Source organism: Mirounga angustirostris, unplaced genomic scaffold (genome assembly GCF_029215605.1).
Source record: "Mirounga angustirostris isolate CCGP_5_RB_7025 unplaced genomic scaffold, mMirAng1.0.hap1 SCAF_10, whole genome shotgun sequence".
In the NCBI taxonomy this organism is placed as follows: domain Eukaryota; kingdom Metazoa; phylum Chordata; class Mammalia; order Carnivora; family Phocidae; genus Mirounga; species Mirounga angustirostris.
In genome coordinates, this window is record NW_026991718.1 from 122,490,158 (window position 1) to 122,510,716 (window position 20,559).

Consider the following 20,559-nt stretch of genomic DNA (forward strand, 5'->3'; position numbering starts at 1 on the left):
TTTCCCTCTGGAGCAGCAAGCCCCACACCAGCCCCACTCCCCCTCCACCCTGCTCACACGCCTCCTTACAGGGTCCTGGGCTCTTTTTTCAGCAAACTGAAGTTCCTTCTGCCCGGATACCCCGACAGAGGGACCTCTGCTTGCTCCCTGAGTGTCCTTTCCCACTGCCCTGGAAGCTTCCTGCCAAGACCTCAAGGTAGCCGTCAGTGGTCATAGGCCCCGGCAATGCCCATGGGGTGGTTTCAGGTTCCCCTGTGGCACAAGACACCTTAAATGAATGCTGGACATGGCAGAGCACAGGCCAAACTTCCTAGAGCTGGCACTGGCCAAGACTGGGACAGTCTGTGTGCGCGCCCGAGCCACCAGGGGGCGCCTGACTCTGGCCAACCTTCCCTGACACGGAGGCTCCTGGGGGCTCAGGAATGAACCTTCATTTAAAACCAAGGTGATTCTGATGCAGTCATCCTCTGTCCCCCACCCCTCACTCCCATTTCCTACACACACGCACACACACACACATAGTCTACAGACCCTCCTTCCCTCAGTGGGTTTTGTTAGAACCCCTGCAGATTTAAGCAGCTCCCTCCTCATTCCTATCCTCGCCACCCCTCCAGTGGTCCCTCCAAGCCCCTCCTCCTTCCTGGGATTCCTGGATCATTCCAGGGTTTCGAACACCTCTTTACCACCCACAATCCCCCTCATCTGGTTCTCACTGCACTGCCTGTGAAGAAAGCCACGGGCAGGGATTCTAGTCTCTTTGGCAGAAGAGGAAACTGAGGCACAGAAGGAAGGAAGGAATGACATACAGCGAGTCCATGGTGGCACCGGGGAGAAAAGTGGGAGTCCTGAGCCCCCACTCACTCTGGGCGCTGCCTGTGGAGGGGTGAGGAGGAGGGGAAAGGGACCCGCCCCTCCAACTGTCCCACGGGGCAGCCGGCTTCGGGAGAACCTTCACGGAAGTGCTTCTTCACACAGGAGTCGGGACAACTGCTTTCCTGCCGCTGACTTGCTGTGTGACCCCTGGCAAATGTCTCCTCTCTGGGCCTCTGTAGAGAAGGAAGGTGGCAACTGGGTCCCCCTCTGAGACGTTCTGTGACTATCTAACTGGGACCTGGGTCGTCTCCATGCTTTTGCGGCTTCTGGGGTCCTCAACCAAAATGCAAGAGGTACTGGGGTGTTTGGCAATCATGATCCAAGTCTCCATGTCTCCACTCCTTCTTCAGCCGGGTTTTCCTCCACAAGCATCGACACTTCTTGGAATCCCCACCACAGTCTCAGGAGGGAGGGAGGTACTATTATTTTCCCTGTTTAGAAATGGGGAAACTGAGGGTCAGAAGAGACATAAGTGGCTGAGCAGGACAGGAGGCCAGGAGGACCTAACCTCAAAGGGCAGGCTCTTTCCTCTAACACGTGCTGCTCAGGGAAGGTTCTGGAAGTCTGCTTTAGAAATCCAGGGTTTGCCTTAGAAGGTCTTTGATCCGCCTTAGCCGAACTGAAGCCCTTTGGCTGCCCCGAAGAGGTTTGATGGGAACTGTAAGAAAAAGACAGGGCCCCCAGCCTCTCTTGCCCGCTTCGGCCAGTCCCTCAGGCTGGGCCCACAAGCAGACCCTGCAGCTCCTCCAGAGCCCACGAGCAGATGCAGGTTTATTATTGTACAGACGGCAGCATCCAGAACCCTCACCCCAAGCACCAGCCCTAACCCTAGGCCCGGGAGCTCTGGTACCCAGAGGCTTATCTCCAGCACTGGGCCAGCCCCAAACCTGGACAATGCTCTCAGAGCCGAGGCCTGGGGCCCACCAGCCCTGAGCAGTGCCCCCAGCCCAGCCCTGTCCTTCCCTCGGAGTCCAGAAAAGCCCAAACACAGACGCAGAGCCACGGGCTGGCTGAGGACGGGAGAATCCGCAGGCTCCTCGCCACAGAAACGCAGTCCAAGGTTCCAGCTCCACCATGAAGCCCCAGCGGCGCTTGAGACAGCACGCGTGGAGCTGGAGGAAGGTGCCCAAGTACCGAGGGGGAAAGGCGAGGCCAACCTCATCAGGAACAGACTCCAGGTTGCAGAGCTGGATCACAACACCAAAGCCCCCAAGGTCCACAGAAATAAGCAGGAGAGCAGCATGCCCACGGTTCTGCTTGGATGCCATTGCCACAACCTTCCCTGGGTTTGAAGGGGCCTAGAAGGCCTTTCCTCTGTCCTCCCAGGTTCACGGGACCGTGAGCCCTCAGCCTCCACCCAGCCCAGCAAGCACAAGGGACTGGAGATCCAGTGTGATACGAAACATCTGTAATGAGCTACATGCAAATACCATCTTCTGCCAAGCAAGCCAAGGGGCTCATTATCCAACAGACTGCACCCACTGGGGACCTCAGACTTGCTCTTCTCTCCCTAGGAAATGATGGTTGACAAATAGCCTGTCTTCAGCACCTGCCTGAGAGTCTGTCCCCAGAGAAATCTGCCTGGGCTTCCAAGGGTTTCCATGCTCATTCTCCCTTGAGGCTGCAGTGGGCCCTGGTGAGGGAAACGGACAAACCAATTCGGAGGACATCCCGGTGTTATTCTGGCAGCCCCGGGGCTCCTGCGGGGTGGCCCTTCAGCGCCCTGGGCCCACTGGAAGCCCCAGGTGCGAGGCAGCCTCGGGCTCAGGCACACTCAAAGACAGGGGCCATCCCACCTGCCCCTTGGCCCTTCTTCCCACCCCAGGCTCCAGTGCCTCGCATCTCCACCTCTTCTACTGGTCCAGGAGGGAAGCTGACTGAACCGGTGGGAGGAGGCAGGAGCACTGTGTCCTGGGATTTTCAAACTAAGCATGTCCATTGCCTCTATTGTCATCCAGAACATCTGTAAGCAAGGGACAGAGCGTGTGCTGCGCGAAGCCCACGAAAGGCAGGGCCTCTGCCCCGTCGGGGGGGCGCGGGGGCTCCCTGGCTCGCCCGCCTCGGGGATCTGTCACTCCCCCCACAGCCAGACGGTTAAAGTAAATCAGGGCAGGGGTGCAAGGAAAGGGGCTGGGAGTTCGTATTACTACCTTGGTTTAGTGACGTCTCCCAAAACACACAAAAGCTCAGGGTAGGGGGACCCTAGCAGCAAGGTGAGGGAATGGATGAGGATGAGGGAAAGGCGCGCTCAAGAGACCAGGGCTCTTCCTTTGAGGCTCCCCCTACCGCCGGGCCCAGAGCTCCCGGAGGATCCCCAGCACATTCCATTCCTCTGGGCGCCACTGCCACCCAGCGCAGGGCCACGGGAGGCCTCCTTCAACGGATGTGGTGTGGATGCGAGCTGGACCCCAGGGCTCCAGGTCCAGAGTTCAGTCCTCCTTGGCCACCCTGCCTGGTAATGCAGAAAGATGGGTCCTCACATCCTCAGCAGGGACTGCTGGCTCTGCAGAGAGACAGCGAGAGGCTCAGGTGAGAGGGAGGGAGGGAGAAAGGAAGAGGCTGAGCCAGGTTTGAGGCGGGGTTCAAGCCTCAGGCTTGATGTTCTCTGGGGCCAGGACCCACCTCTCCCAGCCTCCGGGGCAACCCTGCCCCTGGGCTCTGACTCAACAGGTTCAGAGTCAAGGCCGTGAGGCCTCTCCCAGCCTTGCTGTCCCTGTGCCTGGTACTCTCTTCCCAGCCCTCCTCCTCCTGTCATTTCGTTCACGCTTCCATCCTTCGGGTCATAAAGTGTCAGTTCCTGCAGCCAACACACCCAGATCCCCTGTGAAACAGAGGACCCAGCAGAGCCCAGCGCTCACCCCCAGGACACCACCTACCAGGCTAATATTGTCACTGGCTATTTATTGGGTGACTGCACAGGGAGTTCTTCTCCTGTCCTGGGACTGAGTAGGAACCTCCAACCCACACCAAGCTGGGATTGAGGAGGGGGGCGGGGGTCTTTGGTTGGGGGCAGGGCAGGTCGCAGAAACTGTTAGCATCACCAAGCACAGGATTTATGGTGTGAAGGCTGGTCCTAACAGGGAAAAGATTTTGTCTTGTGGATACTTCACCCTGAGACCCATGAGAGCCACTCTCCTTCAGCCCAGCATAGCCCAGCCCAGCTCTTTTTCACCGGTCTTACCAAGCCCTCCCAGCTCCAGCATGGGACACTGACTGACTGACAGCGGGGGTTTCTGGAAGGGAGGACTGGGGGATGGGGAGGCCAGGGGCAGAGGGATTACAGACTGAAGTGGGCAAAAGAGAAAGGGAGGGCCGAGAGAAGAGGGTCTGCCCATCTCAGGCAAGCTCAGGTGAGACTGTGGGAGTCTGGGAGAGGCTGTTTTGCCGCACCTCTGGATGCCCGACTTCTGCATAATGAGCTGTAAGTTAAGGGTTTACTCTCATCTTCACCCCATTTCTTAGGGCAGGAGTGGGTCCCTGATGTATCCCTAGATCCCAGCAGAGCATCTGCTCAGTAAATGGTGGTCAAATGAATGAATGAATGATGAATGAGTGAGTGAGTGAAGCCCCCAGGGCTCACCTGACAGGGAGCAGGTGCTCTGCACATGTTGAGCTAACAAGGGGTGTGTGTGTGTGTGTTGGGGAAGGCATGATCTATCAAATCCACAAATCCGTCGTCCCTGCCTCTGCTGGGGGCCGGGCCTCAATTAGCCACAGGACAGATGCCCAGTAGATAACAACCTTCCTCCATCTCCCTGGTGCCCAGAGCTCTCTACAGGCTCCCCTTCCTCCCCTCCCCCCCCCCCCAGGGGACGCACCTGGTAGACAAGGGTCAGGTCAGGAGGTGAACGAAGAGGATGGCCAGGCCGATGTTAAGCAGGATCACCATGCAGATGAGGACGGTGTTGGGGACCTGGGAGCAGTGGAGAGAAGCTGAGTTCCCATGGCCTCTGAAACACCACCCACCCAAGACCCAACAAGGCTGGACAGAGGAGCAGGAACTTCTGAAAGAACCCTCCTGAGAGCACCCCTCGTTTTGCCCACTGCTGTGTCCAGCACCTGGACAGCAGACCATCAGAGCTGGAAGGATTCTGGGAAATGATTAACCAAACCATACAGGGTCCAGAGAGGGGCAAGGATGTGTCCCAACGCACACAGTGGGCAGCGCTGGGCCTGGAAGCCAGAACATGCCTTCCTTTCTGCTAATCCCCCCCTGGACGGCATCCATTGGTCCCACACAACCTTGCCTCACTCGCGGTCCCTGAGTTTCCAGCTCCCAGCCCGCTCTAATAAGCCCCACTGGGTCTTTCCTCCACTGCCAGGAAGCCCTCCCTGCTACCACACCTTGTAGCAGATGCTACTGGTGCTCAGCTCAGATCGCTCTGGTTCCCCAGGTGCACTCACTACCCCCCCCCCCCACCGCGCCGCCAACCTGCTTAGGGCTCCCAGCACCCCCTTCTCCAAAGCACTGCCCCTGCTGACCTGGTCGCAGGCACAAAGGCCTGCCCCCTGCCCCAAGGTGGGCGGACTCTGCACTGTGATTGAGGCTACCAAGTCCTGCTCAGGCTACCCTTGACTAAGCCCACATCCCTGCGGGGTTTTCCCCTGCTCCATCCTGTGCCATCACCCTCCGCACGCCCAAGTCATCCGCCCCGGAATGCCGCCTCGAGCCCAACCAGCCCCGGGGGACCCGAGCTGGGACACGTCCTCCCGCCCCCAGCCTCACCTCGTCCACCTCCACGGCGGCCTCGGCTGCCTGCGCCGTCTCCTTCCGAGCCTTCTTCTTGGCCCCCGCCTTGCTCAGCCCTCGGGCCTCCGTCTTGCGGGCCTTGGCCTTGGGCTCGGCTTTGGGGACGATGGGCTTGGGCTCCAGCTTGGCCGGGGCCCCGGGCGCGAGCTCGGGGGCCCGCGGCGGGGCGGCGGCCGGCGACGGCGGCGCGGAGTCGGGCCCGGGGGCCTCGGGGGCCTCGGGGGCCTCGGGCTCGTCCTCGAAGGGCGGCGGCGCGGGCGGCGCGGTGCGCACGGCGTAGCTGTGGTAGCCCCGGTACAGCGCCACCTCGGGCTCCGGCGCGGGCGCGGGCGGCGGCTGCAGCGCCTCGATGGCCATGTGCTCGGCGGCCGGCCGCGCGGGGCTGCGGCGGCCCGCGCCCTCGGACGGCGTGAGCGGCCGGCGGCCCTCGGCGCCCGGCTCCCCGTTCCAGGCGCCCGGGCTCGCCAGGCGGTCCCTGGTCGCCCCCGGGCGGGGCCGCTTGGGCTGCGGGGGCGTCCCGGTCGGCGACGGGGGGCCGCCCTCGGGCCCCAGGGGCTCGCGCTCGTGCATCTGCGGGCTCTCGCGGGACCGCGCCGGGGGCCCCGCCGCCCCGGGGCCCCGCTCCGGGGGCTCGAGCAGGCTCTCCGAGTTCTCCAGGATCTCCTGCAGCAGCCGGCGCTTCTGATACTCCGGTCCTGCGGGGGACAACCAGCGAGGCTGGCCTCGAACCCGGGTCCCACCACCGGTGGCCCTGGGCGAGCCGCTTAACGCCGCGCGGCCTGCTTTATCTCCAGCCGGCACCTTCCTACCGTCTAGCGTGGGCCCAGCACTATGTCCAGCAGTTTCCAAAGAGGAGCTCATTGTAGCCTTTTAACAGCCCTACCTCTGAGGTCCATGCTATTATTGGCCTCATGTGTCCAGAGGAAGAAAGGGAGGCTCAGAGAGGTGACATCACTTGCCCAAAGTCACCCAGCTGACAAAGGGCAGAGCCAGGACCAGCACCCAGTCCGACTGGCTCCGGAGTTTATGCTCTTCACCGTGACACTGGTTTCCTTCCATTCCCTTGTCAGAAAAATGGCCTAATCGTACCTATTTCATAAATACTAACGGAAGGGTTAATGGAAAAAAACGCATGAAAAGTGCGGAGCTCAGCGCCTGGCACATGGTGACAGCTGTTGCTATGACCACCCAAGGTGGAGGCCCGCCGGGAAGTGTCGCAAAATGTCGCTTTTCCTGGGACCAGCAGGGGGAACGCTGTGCCCGGAGGCAACCTAGCCCCCAGGTACACATCTGTGCTCCACCGTCCCCGGACCGGTCCCCTGTGGTGTCCCTGCTACAGCCAGGATAACATTTAGAAGACACAAGTCTAATCATGCCACTTACCATAAAACCCTTCAGAGCGGAGAACAGCAATCTCCCACCCCCTGGACTCCCCCTGCTCTCTATCCCCCCCCCCCCCCAAGTCTCTATCAGAGGCAGGGTCCTTCTTGCTCTGCAGCCTCTTTTCCCACCAGTTCCTGCCTGTGTTGCTTTCTAACCTCCGAGCCTGCCACTCGGCTCCAAGTTTCTGTGCCTTTGCACCTGCACTCCCTCCCCCCTGGTTTGCGCCGCCCACATAGCACCGCGTGGGGCCGTGATTCGCAGTGAGTGGTCCCAAACCAGCGGCATCCGCGTTGCCTGATCCTTGTTAGAGAAGCACATTCAGGGGCGCCTGCGTGGCTCAATCGGTTAGTCCTCCAAGTCGGAGGCTCAGGTCATGATCTCGGGGTCCTGGGATTAAACCCCGCGTCGGGCTCTGTATTCAACACGGAGTCCGCTTGTCCCTCTCCCTCTGCTCCCCGCCCCCCATCTCTAAAATAAATAATAAATAAAAATATTTTTTAAAAAGAGCAAGAAAAAGAAAAAGAAAAGCACATTCTGACCTACTGAATCAGAAACTTGGGGTGGGCCCAGCAGGCTGTGTCATGTTTGAGCCCCACTGACCTGGTGAACTCTCGTTCAGCCTTCAGGATTTGGCTCAAACGGCCTCTTCTGAGGGCGGCCTTCGCTGACATCTCCCTGCCTGACTGGGTGAAGTGCCCCCCTGAGCTCCCAAAGCCTCTGTTCAAGCCACACAGAACTGATGCTGTGCAGAATTTAATCATAACGGTGAGACAAGAGCCAAGAGTTATCAAGAGCTCACTGTGGACTAGGCCATGTGTTCCCCACCTGCCATGCATTGGACCCACCCCCCAAAAGTAAGTATTATTCTTACTCTCATTTTACAGATCAGAAAACTGAGGTTTACAGAAGTTAAAGAACTTAACAAGGTCGCTGAGCTGGTTAGCCACGGAGTCAGGACGTGAAAACGTGCCTCACTCCCTGATAGGCTGTCTTCATGACTCTCTGCTCCTTTAGATTCTGAACCCAGAATCCAGGTTTTGTACGCAGAGCCCAGCACAGTGCCTGACACGTGGGCAGCACTCAGTGCCAGACTGAAAGTGATGAGCAAGAGCAGCGGGGCTTTTTACCTCCTCATCCACAGAGACTTCTCCATTTGCTAAGCTTCATCAGCTCAACTGTCAGCCCTGTGTGCAGTCTGGGGTGGGTCCAGTCTGCCACCAGCAGCCTCTGATGCCCCCACCACCATCTCAGCATGAGTCCCCTAGTGTCGCTCCCAAGCTTCTCACCCAAGCTTTCACCATACCGCCCCCTAGTTGCTTGAACTCACGGACATTTGTGAACTCACTTGGGCACCTCAGCTTTCCAGCAACCAAACAAAAAGAAAAGTGGTCCAACCCTGGGGGGCCTGCCCTCACCCTGTCCTGCCCGTCCCCTCCCAGGCTGGCCCTACCTGGCTGGTAGAAATCCGGAGCCAGCTCCCTGGCCAAAGTGCGGGCAATGTTGGACTCCTGGTTGGCAGCGAGGGCGGCCTGTTCCGCTGCCTCAGCTTTGGCCTTGGCGTGGCTTGTCCTGAAGAGACAACATGGTAGAGACTCAGGATCCCTCCAGAAAACCAGACCTCTGCCCACCAAAGACACGCCGGACACAGCATTCATTCACTCAGGCTGCCAATGAAGACGTATTGAACCCTGTGGACCAGACTGCTGTGCATTCCCTAGACCATTCCCTCTTCCTTCCGGGCACACAGATGGACTACATCTCCCTTGCAGTCAGTGTGGTCAGGTGACTGAGTCCTGGCCAGTGCACTGTGGGAAGACATGATGTATGCTGTTTCCAGGCCTGGCCCATAAAAACCTCCTGTGTGATCCTCTACATCTTCTCCTTTCTCCCTGTTGCTGGTTGAACGGAGGGAAGGCCAACACCCCAGAATGGGGAACTGAACTTCTTTTGTGTCACGGACCCTTTTGGCATCTGGTGACACTTATGGACCCCTTCTCAGAATGGTGTTTTAAAATGCATAAAATACATAGGATTACATAGGGATGCAATTATATGGACACACTGTTTCCAAAATACTACAGGAACGAATCTGTAATATAATGCATTTTCTTCATTAACGTATTGAACAAAATATCTAGCAAGTGAACTAACCACAATAATTTTAAAGTACAGATTAGCAGAAAGGGTATTTCAAAGATATCCACAATAGGGGCGCCTAGCTGGCTCAGGCAGGGCAGCGTGAAGCTCTTGATCTTGGGGTTATGAGTTCGGGCCCCGTGTTGGTTGTGGAGATTATTTAAAAAAATAAAATCTTTATAAAAAAAGATATCTGCAACAATAATAATGTGACATGAAAGTATGTAATTTCCACTGGTGACCAAGCCACAGATGTTTCTAATACTACTATGGTTTATTGCCTACCTCCATAATTGAAGCAAATGCTAAATTTCAGTAATAGGTTAGTAAAAATAAGATAGTTTTTCCATCTGTTGAAGACACTTTGGGTGCCCTGCCCAGAACACTTCGCTGGGCAAATGCACCCACCCCTAGCTCCTGTATAGGCTGCTAATGCTCACTGCTATCCCAGAGACCGGCACCCACAGAAGCCACGCCCCCACTCCAACCAAGTAGCCCACAACTAATGCCTGATGACACCCACTAGTCCCCCTCTTGCCCCAGGAAGAACCAGCACTGTGGTACAAGCCAGGCTACAGAACCCCCACCGTGGGGCCAGGCTGAAGAAGGACTGCAGGTAAGATCACACCCTTGCTTGGTTACTTCCCGGCCCTACCCTGCTTCTGTCACTCTCCTTCTCTCCCGAGAGTGTCCCTTCAAAAAAATCATCTGAGCAAGAATCCCCACCTCAGGGCGCTTGGGTAGCTCAGTTGGTTAAGCGTCTGCCCTCGGCTCAGGTCATGATCCCAGGGTCCTGCTCCCTGCTTAGCAGGGATCCTGCTTCTCCCTCTCCCTCTGCCTCTCCCCCAACTGTGCTCTCTCTGTCTCAAATAAATAAATAAAATCTTAAATTAAAAAAAAAAAATCCCCACCTCAGGCTCAGGCTCAGCTAACCTAAAACAGCATCCAAGTTCACAGACTCCCTGAATTCTATCCACAGAACCCCTCCGTGGACACAGAAACACAGCGGAAGGAACCTGGGTCCAGAAATGATTGTTGCATAGTGCAAAGTTCCCACACTGGAATGTGGAACATTTAGGCATTACATTTAAATAGTCAGTGTGGAACATTTAAGCAAACCTTACATGTTTGTGGTGTTAAGCACCTGAGATTTGGGGGATGTTTGTTTCAGCTGTTAGTCTAGCCAGGAACGCCTACTAAAATAATAATAGCCCCGTTATGAATGGGCCAGGCACTGTTCTAAAGGAATCATGCAGATTATCTCATGCACTCATCATCACGCCTTAGGAAAGATGGTGTCCTTACTATTCTCCCGATTTTGCAGAAAAGGAAATGAGGCACAGAAAGGTGAAATAATTTGCCCTGGGTCTCAGGCTGCGTAAGGGCAGAAGCTAGGATTTTGAACCCAGGCAAGATGACTCCAGAGTTTGTGAGCTTGAACAACTCTGGAAAGGTGCCACCCTTGGCCAGGAGCTGAGGACAGAGACTCCCGTGGGTAAGACAAACCCCGTCCCTGTCCTCACTGTCAAGTGAGGGTGAAAGGTGGTAAACAAACAACAGAACGTTTTTAATAAAAGGTGATTAAATAAAAGGTCCTCAATTGCAATTGTGAGAAGTGCCATGAAGGAAGAGTCGAGAAGGCAGTGACCACGTAGAGCAGGAAGGCAACACAGGTCGGTGGCAGGGTGGGGTCAGGGAAGGTTTCTTTGAGAATGTGACAGTTAAGCTGACATGAAGACAAACAGAAGTTAGACCCATAACAGGAGAGGTGGGGACAGCAAGGCAGGGAGAGGAGAGAGAGTAAGAGTTCGGTGCCTTTGGGGAACTGAAAGGTCAACTCAGGGTCCACGCTGCAGATGAGTTAATGCCTTGGGGAGTTGACGTGTATCTTTGTATCTCAGTCTCCAGCATATAGAATTGGGCCTGAAATAAGGGAGAGAGCTTTTATTAAGCTCCTTCCACAGGAGAGGACTTTTGCCTACGTTATCCCCTTCAATCCTCAGAACAGCCTGGGAGGTGGTTCTTCCTGTTCATCCTTCACACATGGGGAAACTGAGGCTCAGAGAAGTATCTCCTCAAGGATGAAAAATGACAGTTAACACTTATAAAGCATTTACTACTTGCCATGGGCTTGACAGAAATGAACTCATTTGATTCCCCCAGTAACGCTGGGTAGCAGATGTTGATACCACTGTCCCTCTTTACAGATGAGAACTGCAGGGCACGAGGTTTTAAGGAACTAACACAACCTTACACAGTCAGCAAGTGGCAGAACGAGATTTCAAACGAAGGCCTTCTTGGCTCCAGGGTCTGTGCCTTGAACCACAGGCTATACCCTCAATAATGAGCAGTAGAGGTCAGATCCAGAACCGTCTGCTTCCCAAGCCCTGCCCTCCACAATGCCACCTTGCCATAATTATTGTCACTGAAGGAAAGAAGACACAAACGTGGGGCGCCTGGCTGGATTAGTCAGTAGAGCATGGGACTCTTGATCTCAGGGTCATGAGTTCGAGCCCCACATTGGGTGCAGAGTTTACTTAAAAAAAAAAAAAAGAATACGTAAATAAGCTCACGCACACACACAGGTATAAGGAGAGGGGCAGCACAGGGACTAGTCCAGAGCCCAGCTTTGGATTCCAACTTTGGCTCTGCCAAGGCTGGCGCTAGGGTGGGCTATGAACAAAATTTAAATAAAGCCTGGATCCGACCCTGCGCTTTTGCATGACCTTGCCCGCGTCACCCGAGTCCCAACCCCACGGCGACTCTAGGACTGTGGGTGAATGGCTCTGCCTCTCTGTGCCCGGTTTCTTCATCTGAACAATGGAGGTCGTAATTCTCCCCTCTTGGAGCAGCGGTGAAAACTAACAATTTAAGAGGCAGCATATGAAAGCGTTTAGGCCAGGATGGGACTGAGTGGAGGTGGTGGTGATGGTGGTGATGGTGGTGGAGGAGGAGGTGGTGGGTGGAGGTGATGGTGGTGGAGGAGGAGGTGGTGGTGGTGGTGGAGGAGGAGGTGGTGAGTGGAGGTGATGGTGGTGGAGGAGGAGGTGGTGGGTGGAGGTGATGGTGGTGGTGGAGGAGGTGGTGGTGGAGGAGGAGGTGGTGAGTGGAGGTGATGGTGGTGGAGGAGGAGGTGGTGGGTGGAGGTCATGGTGGTGGAGGAGGAGGTGGTGATGGTAGTGACGGTGGTGGAGGAGGTGGTGGTGGTGGAGGAGGAGGTGGTGAGTGGAGTTCATGGTGGTGGAGGAGGAGGTGGTGAGTGGAGGTGATGGTGGTGGAGGAGGAGGAAAAGGAGGAAGATGAGGTTTATGACATCAAGACGGAGTGTGGTACATACATATCATATTTGCCTGCACACAGATGCGTGTGATTCAAAGTCCTACACTTTGCAGAAACAGTTCCCTGGAAACCTGAAACCCCAGGTCGGGGGGAGAAGGAAAAGGGCTGGGCAAACCTTCAAAGGGGGAAAATGTCCTTTTTTGGTAACACCAGCTGGATGGCACTTGCTTGTTTCCTGGCCTGGGAAGCTTGTGGCAGGACTCTTCCTAAGGCCAGAGCAGCAGCCTGCACACAGAGCCCCAGAAGAATTGGGGGGGTCAACTGTGGCCCCCCCAGCCCAGAGCAGCCAGAACAGGGGTGAAGCAAGGGGAGGCCACACAGCCCAAGGCAATGCGGGCTGCTGTGTTCAAAGGAAGCCCGCTCCCCTTCCTGTGTCCGTCAGTCTGGCCGATGGAACCCCTTACCAGCGCTCCCCCAAGTCTCTGGTCTCACAAATGGCTCCCAGCCTCGGAGCCAGGCACCCCAGTGTCCTCCCGCACCCTCCTCCTGGTCTCCTTGCCGCAGCCAAGGCCATGACTCACCAGGTCCCTTCTCCTACTCCTGCTGTAGCTCCAGCATCTGCAGCCTCTCCCTCCTTCCGTCACTGCTCCTCCAAGCCCCCGACAGGCTCCCTACAACTGATCGCAGTAGGCGGGGGCTGGCTTTGTCTAGGTGTCCAGCGGCCTCAACTCTTGCTTAAAATCTTTGCAAGGCTTCCTAACACGCTCAAAATCAAGCCCAGGGCACTTAACACAGCCTTCCAGGCTCTCCGGATCCTCGGGCTGGGCCGTCCAGATGGGTGTATCACCAGCGGCCTTCAGGGCGCAGCCTGGGGCAGCTCACACAGTGAGGGTGGCCCCCCCCCTCCGCTGTTGCCCAGAGGCTCTCCTAGGCCAGGGCCACACAGTGTGGCCCATCACCCTCCTGGCCCCTTCATCACCAGGGAGCTCGTCGGAAATGCAGGTTCTCAGGCTCCAGTCCAGACCGGAGTCAGACCCTGGGGAGGAGCCCAGGAATCTGTGTGTTACAAGCCCTCCCGAGCCGCCCACCCTCCTGGCAGTTTGAGAAGCTTGTGCTGACAGACAGAGAAACCAGCTCTATGTTGGGCAGCTCCCAGCCTGCCCAACTCCCGGAGGAGCTTCGAGTGTTTCTCCTCAAGCACCAGGATCCCTCTCTGAGTTCAGGTCCTGCTAGGGAAATGCTCCCTGTGTCCTGGCTGAGGCCGCTGGGGGAGGGTCTCCGAGGATGGCTCTGACCTTCAGGAAAGGAAAGCAGCAGAAACTGGGGCAGTGGGAGGGGCAAGGAGCAGTCACTCTTCTTGATTTCATTCGGATTATCTTTGTCAGCAGGGTTAAAAATAAGCCTGGTGGTTCTGGGTTAGGGGCAGGGCGATAACAGGACAGAACCACTTCTGAGAGCACCCCCCCTACCCCAGCCTCTTTCCCCCACCGCCAGGCCCCTAACTGCGGCTTCCAGTGGGGCGGGGGGGGCGTGCTGCCCGGCCCCCTCCACCACACACTGATGGCTTCACGGGCCAAAGGGGATGCCCGCTGGACTTACCCCTGACTCCATGCCTTCACTCGGGCTGTTCCCGGACCTGGAACACTCCTTCCCCTCCGTCCACCCTCCCAGTCTTAAAGGGCCAGCTCAAGACCCACTTCTACATATTGATTCATTCATTTAACAACTTTCTGGAGAGCCTACTGTGTGCTAGGCACTGTTCTGAGTACTGTGGGTACCAGAGCAAACCAAGCATCCCAAAGCCCCTTGCAGAGCTTGCGTTCTAGTGCAGGGGTGGGAACTGCAGCAGCAGGAGGCCACATCTCGCCCACTGTTCCCTGCTCTATCACGTGAGCTAAGCCTGGGTTATATATTTTTGAAGGGTTGAATGAAAAAAAAAACAAGAGTAATATCTTCTGACACATGAAAATTACATGAAATTCAGATTTCAGTGTCCATATAAATAAAGTTTTATTGGAACCCAGCCACACCCATTTGTTGACACATTGTCTAGAGTAAGTAGTTGCCACATAGACTGTGTGACCTGCAAGGCCAAAAATATTTACCATCTGGTCATTTACAGAAACAGTTTGCTGACCCGTTTTTTTCTTTTTTTAGATTTTATTTGCTCATTTGAGACACAGAGATACAGAGAGAGAGAAAGCATGAGCAGGGAGAGAGGCAGAGGGAGAAGCAGGCTCCTCGCTGAGGTGGGAGCCTGATGTGGGGCTTGATCCCAGGACCCTGGGATCATGACCTGAGCCGAAGGCAGACGCTTAACCATCTGAGCCACCCAGGCGCCCCTGCTGACCTCTGTTTTAATGCATTCACTCAATAACTGTCTCTTCTACTACTACTATTAAAACAATATTAATCTGTTATTTGTTGAGTTCTTTGTGCCCAGCTCTGTGTCACCTTAACACAAATGACCTCAGAGAAGTGGAGTCCCTTTTTCAAGGTCACACAGCTAGAAAAGTGAATCGGCCCAAGCTCTTACCCATTACACCAAGCTGTCACGCTCCTCCCACTGACTCTGGGCCAAGTCCTCCATGTGCTGGGACCAGGGATGGCGATGATTAGGACCCAGCAGCCACCCGAGGAACTCAAAGCCTAACGCAGCCCTGCCAAGTCAACCACAGGACATCCCTGAAAACCAGTGATGAACAGCGGCACAGAGCAAAGCCTCAAAACTGCTTGGTAGAGCATCTAAGAGGGGGAAACTCCAGTTGGGTAGCTTGGGTGTGGGGTCCTAGCTCTGCCCCTTACACCCTTCGGCAAGTCTGAGCTCCCTGAACCCCGATCTCCTCATCTGTAACATGAGGGTAATAACAGCACCTATCGGAGAAATGATGTAATGAATGACCAGTCATCTGGCCCTTGGAGCGGGGGCCAGGACACAGGAAGTGCATATAGTGGTTGTTAATAAAATAAATAAGCACACTTTTTTGGAGAAGACTAAAAGTCCTGGATGGACTACATGTCACTGATTTGTTAAATAAAAATTAAAATGATTTTTTCATTTTTAAAAGGAAAACAAAAATCTTCAGAACAAGAAAGCCTGCTGTGTGTGGAGGACAGAGGCGGATAATGAGAGTCCCCAGCTCCAACTTCTGCTAGCCTCTCTGGAGGCCACAGAGATGGCGGACAGGGACAATGCTGCCAAATGTCTTCCTGCGGTGGGGGATGCTTCAGATGCCACTGCCCTGCCCTCTCCCAAAATAGCCCCTCGCCCACAGCTCTGGCTGGCCATGGCCATTTCCTCCAGAACAATCATGGTCAGAGTAATCACGAGCAGGAACCACAGCTGGGGTGTTCAGACTGCCCCCCCCCAGAGAGCTCCCTGGAAGAAAGCTCCCCACCCCCCAAGCATGTAGGCAAGGGCAGAGTCAGGGAGTCCTGACTGATGGGGGAGCCTCCTCCTGACCCCCCCACAGGACTTCATTTGGCAAACTGGGCTAAGCGCCTGCTGGGAAGCCCCTCCCCAGAGGGGTTAAGGGCAGACACTCAAGTCCAAATAAGAGTCCCACCACATTCGACGTATCTGACATCTCCTCCCTGGTCTCAGTTTCCTCAACTGTGAAATGGGGATAATAATACTTCACTATGCTACTGAGAGTCTGAAATGAGCATTTAACAAATATTAGCTTTCATTATCATGGTTTTTGTTACTATTATAACAATGCTGACCAGCAATTCCCTTCGGAATTCTATGGACTGCCCACAAATTGGGATATAAATATGCGTTCTTGTAGAAGGACATGTCATCCGAACCCTGTCTCAAGGTCCACCCATGTGGTAGCACGTGTCCGTCCTTCATTCCTCCCTACTGCCAGACATATTCCACCATGTGCAAAAACCAGACTGAGCTCACCTGTGCCTCAGCTGGGGGACGTTTGGGTTGTTCCCACCGCTTGGTTGCTATGGACATTTGTGCACAAGTTTTTGTGTGGTTGTATGTTTTCATTTCTCTTGGGTGCACACCTAAGAGTAGAATTTCTGGGTCATATGGTAACTCCATGTCCCAGGTGAGGAACTGCCAGGCTGGGTCCAAAGTTCCTGCACCATTTGACATCCCCCCCATAACATATGAAGGCTCCTGTTTCCCCATTAGACCCATCTTTTAAATTTTATTCATACTAGTGGTTTGTGAGGTGCCATCCCAATATGGTTTTGAATTGCACTTCTCAGATGGCTAATGATGTTGAGCATCGATTCATGGGCTTCATGGCCATCTGTATATCTTTTGAGGAGAAATGTCTATTTGGATCCTTTGTCTTTTTTAAATTGGGTTTTTGTATTTTTATTACTGAGTTTTTCCATCTGTAAAATGGGGACACGAATAGCCCCGCCCTCACTGGGTGGTTGGGATTATAGAGTGAATTACTGTAGTAAAGCATTTGGAACAGGGATAGCATATAGCAGGCTCTATGCAAGAGTTTGAAAATTTTCGATAAAATGGTTTTGTTCTAGTTGAAGGGGGGGGGGGGCTGTGCCACATCCTCAGGCCCTAGAGAACCTCCCCACCTTGGAAACCCAGCCTGAAATCCCCAGGCCATGGAGGTGACCTCTTCCAGATCACATTTTTATAGCGACCTTTCTCCCCTTCTTAAAGGGGAGCCTCCAGGCCTGCTGGAAAGTCTCCTCTACATGTGAGCAGGTGTGCGAGACCTCCCCCCTCCCCCGCCAAGAAGGCAGAGGCAAAGTAGTAAGAGTTGCTGTTTACTGAGTGCTAATTATGTGCCAGACACTTGACCTATGCAGTCGGCTGAATAATGTTCCCAAAGATATCCCAGTCCTAATCCCTGGAACCTGTGAATGTGACCTTATATGGCAAAAGGAGCTTTGCAGATGTGATTAAGGACCTTGAGAAGCGGGGATTATCCTGGATTATCCAGGGAGGCCCTAAATGTGATCATGCGTGGCCTTAGAAGAGGAGGCAGAGGGAGATGGGATGGCGGGAGAGGAGAAGGTGAGGAGATGACAGAAGAAGAGTCTGGTGAGGTGTGATGTGAAAACAGAGGAGGGGCAGGGGCGGCTACTAGAGACTGAAAAAGTCAGGGAATGGGATTAGCCCCTGGAGCCTCCAGAAGGAACCAGCCCTGCTGACCTTGGCTATAGTGTGGGGAGACTGATTTCAGACTTCTGACCTCCAGAAGCATAAAAGAATAAACCCGTGTTGTCTTAAGGCCCCACATTTGTGGAAGGTTGTTATGGCAGCAACTGGGAACTAAGACAACTTGTGTGATCTCATGTCATCCTCAAGACAACTCACTTTACGGGGGAAGAAACGCAGGCTCAGAAAATCATTTGCCCGAGGCTCATAGCTGGTGAGTGCCAGAGCCAGCTGGAACATGCTACCAGGGCCTTCTGGCAGCAATGCCTTTGCTGACCCACGCGTCCCCTGTGTTGCCTCAGTTCACGCCCACTTTCCAGAAGGGCCCAGTGGCTGCCACCCAGCCTCTTCCCGCAGGGACGGTGTGAGCCCTGCCGTCTGAGAGGGCCCAGGGCTAGTGGTTACGAGCAGTGATAACCCTACTTCCCCAAAGAAAGGCTAGTCTGCCGGGGCCTGGGAACTGCCCGGCTGATTACATATGACTGAAGTCTGGCTGCACTTCGGTGACTAATGCCATGACAGGGCGGGGACCTCAGGCCTCACACCCCTTCCCCACACAGGACTGCCCTGCAGTCCCACCTGGAGCCTAGTCGCCAGCAGGGAGCCCTCTTCCGCATGAGCTGGCAGAGAACTTCAGAACCCCCCTCACAGTCAAAAATCCAAGTATAACTCTGATTCCCCACAAACTTAACTACTAATAGCCTGTGTTGATTGGAAGCCTTACTCATAACATAAACAGTTGATCAACACCTATTTTGTATAGGTGTATATACTGTATTCTTACAATAAAGTAAGCTAGAGAAAAGGAAAGGTTATAAGAAAACACATTTACAGTACTATACTGTATCTATTGAAAAGAATCCGTGTATTTAAGTGGACCCATGCAGTTCAAACACATGTTAATCAGGGGCCGACTGTACATATTTAGTCATTCAGATGACCAAAATATATGTCTCTTATATACTTGGCCTTCGTCCTTGGTTCCTGTCTTGCGGTTTCCGGAACTCTTGGAATTTCCTGATAAGAGCAATAGGAGCATCTTTTGTTAGAATATTTGGTCTCTTGGGGCGCCTGGGTGGCTCAGTCGTTAGGCGTCTGCCTTCGGCTCAGGTCATGATCCCAGTGTCCTGGGATCGAGCCCCGCATCGGGCTCCCCGCTCAGTGGGAAGCCTGCTTCTCCCTCTCCCACTCCCCCTGCTTGTGTTCCTGCTGTCGCTCTCTCTCTGTCGAAAGAAAGAAAGAAAGAAAGAAAGAAAGAAAGAAAGAAAGAAAGAAAGAAAGAAAGAAAGAAAGAAAGAGAAAGAAAGAAAGAAAGAAAGAAAGAAAGAAAGAAAGAAAGAAAGAAAGAAAGAAAGAAAGAAAGAAAGAAAGAAAGAAAATGAATATTTGGTCTCTTGTCCCCAGTTCCTAAAATCACTTCAGAGCCATAAAAACGAAATGGGTGTCTTGATAGTCATAACAAACTGCTTTCCAATACAACTGAGTTTATGATAATGAGGTGACTTTGGGAAAGCCCCTAAGGATGGAGGCTTGTTGCCAGGGGAACCGACCAAGAAGGGAGGGTTGGAACTCTCAGTCCCACCCCATGATTTCAGGGGAAGGAAGAGGGGCTGGAGGTTGAATCAATCACCAATGGCCGATGGTTTAATCAATCATGCAGATATGATGAAACCTCCATAAGAACCCAAAAGGACGGTGTTTGGAGAGCTTCTGGGTTGGTGAATAGGTGAACGTCCAGGAAAAGTGTCACACTTAGAAAAGGCACAGAAGCTGTGCGCCCTTCACCCTATCTTCTCCTACACAGCTCTTCCATCTAGTTGCTTCTGAGTTAGATCCTTTTATAATCAACTAATCATCTAGTAATAAGGAAATGGTTTCTCTGAGTTCGGTGAGCCACTCTAGCAAATTAATTGAACTCAGAGGGGGTTGTTGGAAACTTCTCACTACAGCTAGCCAGTCAGGAGCCCAGGTGACACTCTGGACTTGCAAATGGCACTGGGGGACCTCTTGTAGGACTGAACCCCTAACTTGTGGGATCTGATGCTATCTCCCAGTAGATAATGTCAGAATTGAGTTGAATTTTCAGACCTCCAGCTGGTGTTGGTGAACTGCTTGGGGCCTTGGGGGAGAACCACAACCCCTCTCCCCCGCCACATGTTGAAATTGGGTGGGGAGACCCCTTACCACCTCCTAGGGTTGCTATGAGAATTCAAGGAATTCCTACACAGAGCAGCGGCGCCCAGAGTGAGTACTAGAGGAGTGTTAGCTTCCGCTACTATAGATTTTTCACTGAAATAATTCTGTGTTTCTGTATGTTCGCATTCATCATTTCAAATGGCTCAGCGTTTTCCTTTAGAAATTTGGCATCGACATTTTTTTCTATGCCAGTGATCCCGCTTTGGGGCATCTGGCCAACAGGCTCAAAATGACGCATGTCCAAAGGCATTTATGGGAACACGGTTTGTAATCCCAAGACTGGAGACAACCCCAAAGCTAGCAGTGGGGAACTGGTTAACCTAAGTTATGGTATGGCCAGTTGAAGGACTTGATGCAGCCAGTACTAAGAATGAGATAGATCTTTAGGACAGAGTGAATCCTGATATGCCAAGTTACAGAGCAAGGTGTAAATTACTGGATATTGTATGCAACGCTCGTGCAGACAAACAAGTGTGTTTGCTCCTCTGTATATGGGCTCTTTCTGGAAGGATAGGTATGAAATTGGTCATACAGGCTGCCTACTGGGATGGAAACTAGATGGCTGGGGAGGAGGTGGAAAGGAGGGAGATATCCACACACACCCCCTCTGAGCTGCATGCCCCATCTCCTCCCCCTGCCCCAGCACATCATCCTCCACCCTGCTCCGTGCCCTGGGAGACTGTCCTCCACGGTCTGCATCCACAGTGCCCTTGCTCTCTGGCTCCCAGCTGGCTCTGGCCCATGGGGGCACCAGCCAAGAGCTGGAGGATGGAGCGGTCAGGGTATTTAT

The 20,559-nt window shown here is 54.1% G+C and overlaps 1 protein-coding gene across 3 annotated transcripts in view; it reads right to left on the reverse strand.

Annotated features, from left to right (window-relative positions):
- Positions 1-1,626: 1,626 nt before the first annotated feature.
- JPH2 (junctophilin 2) overlaps positions 1,627-20,559 on the reverse strand; it is a 63,586-nt gene continuing 44,653 nt past the window's right edge. The window contains exons 3-6 of one of the 3 annotated variants that reach the window (XM_045885793.2): positions 8,457-8,575; positions 5,600-6,318; positions 4,692-4,786; positions 1,627-3,376 (exon numbers count right to left, since the gene is read on the reverse strand). In XM_045885793.2, coding sequence (XP_045741749.1) covers positions 4,706-4,786; positions 5,600-6,318; positions 8,457-8,575 — 919 coding nt within the window. In that variant the 3' untranslated portion in view covers positions 1,627-3,376; positions 4,692-4,705. Of the gene's footprint in view, positions 3,377-4,691; positions 4,787-5,599; positions 6,319-8,456; positions 8,576-13,002; positions 13,458-14,020; positions 18,797-20,559 lie in introns of those variants that run through there. The other 2 variants (XR_010405856.1, XR_010405855.1) reach the window with 2 other exon arrangements.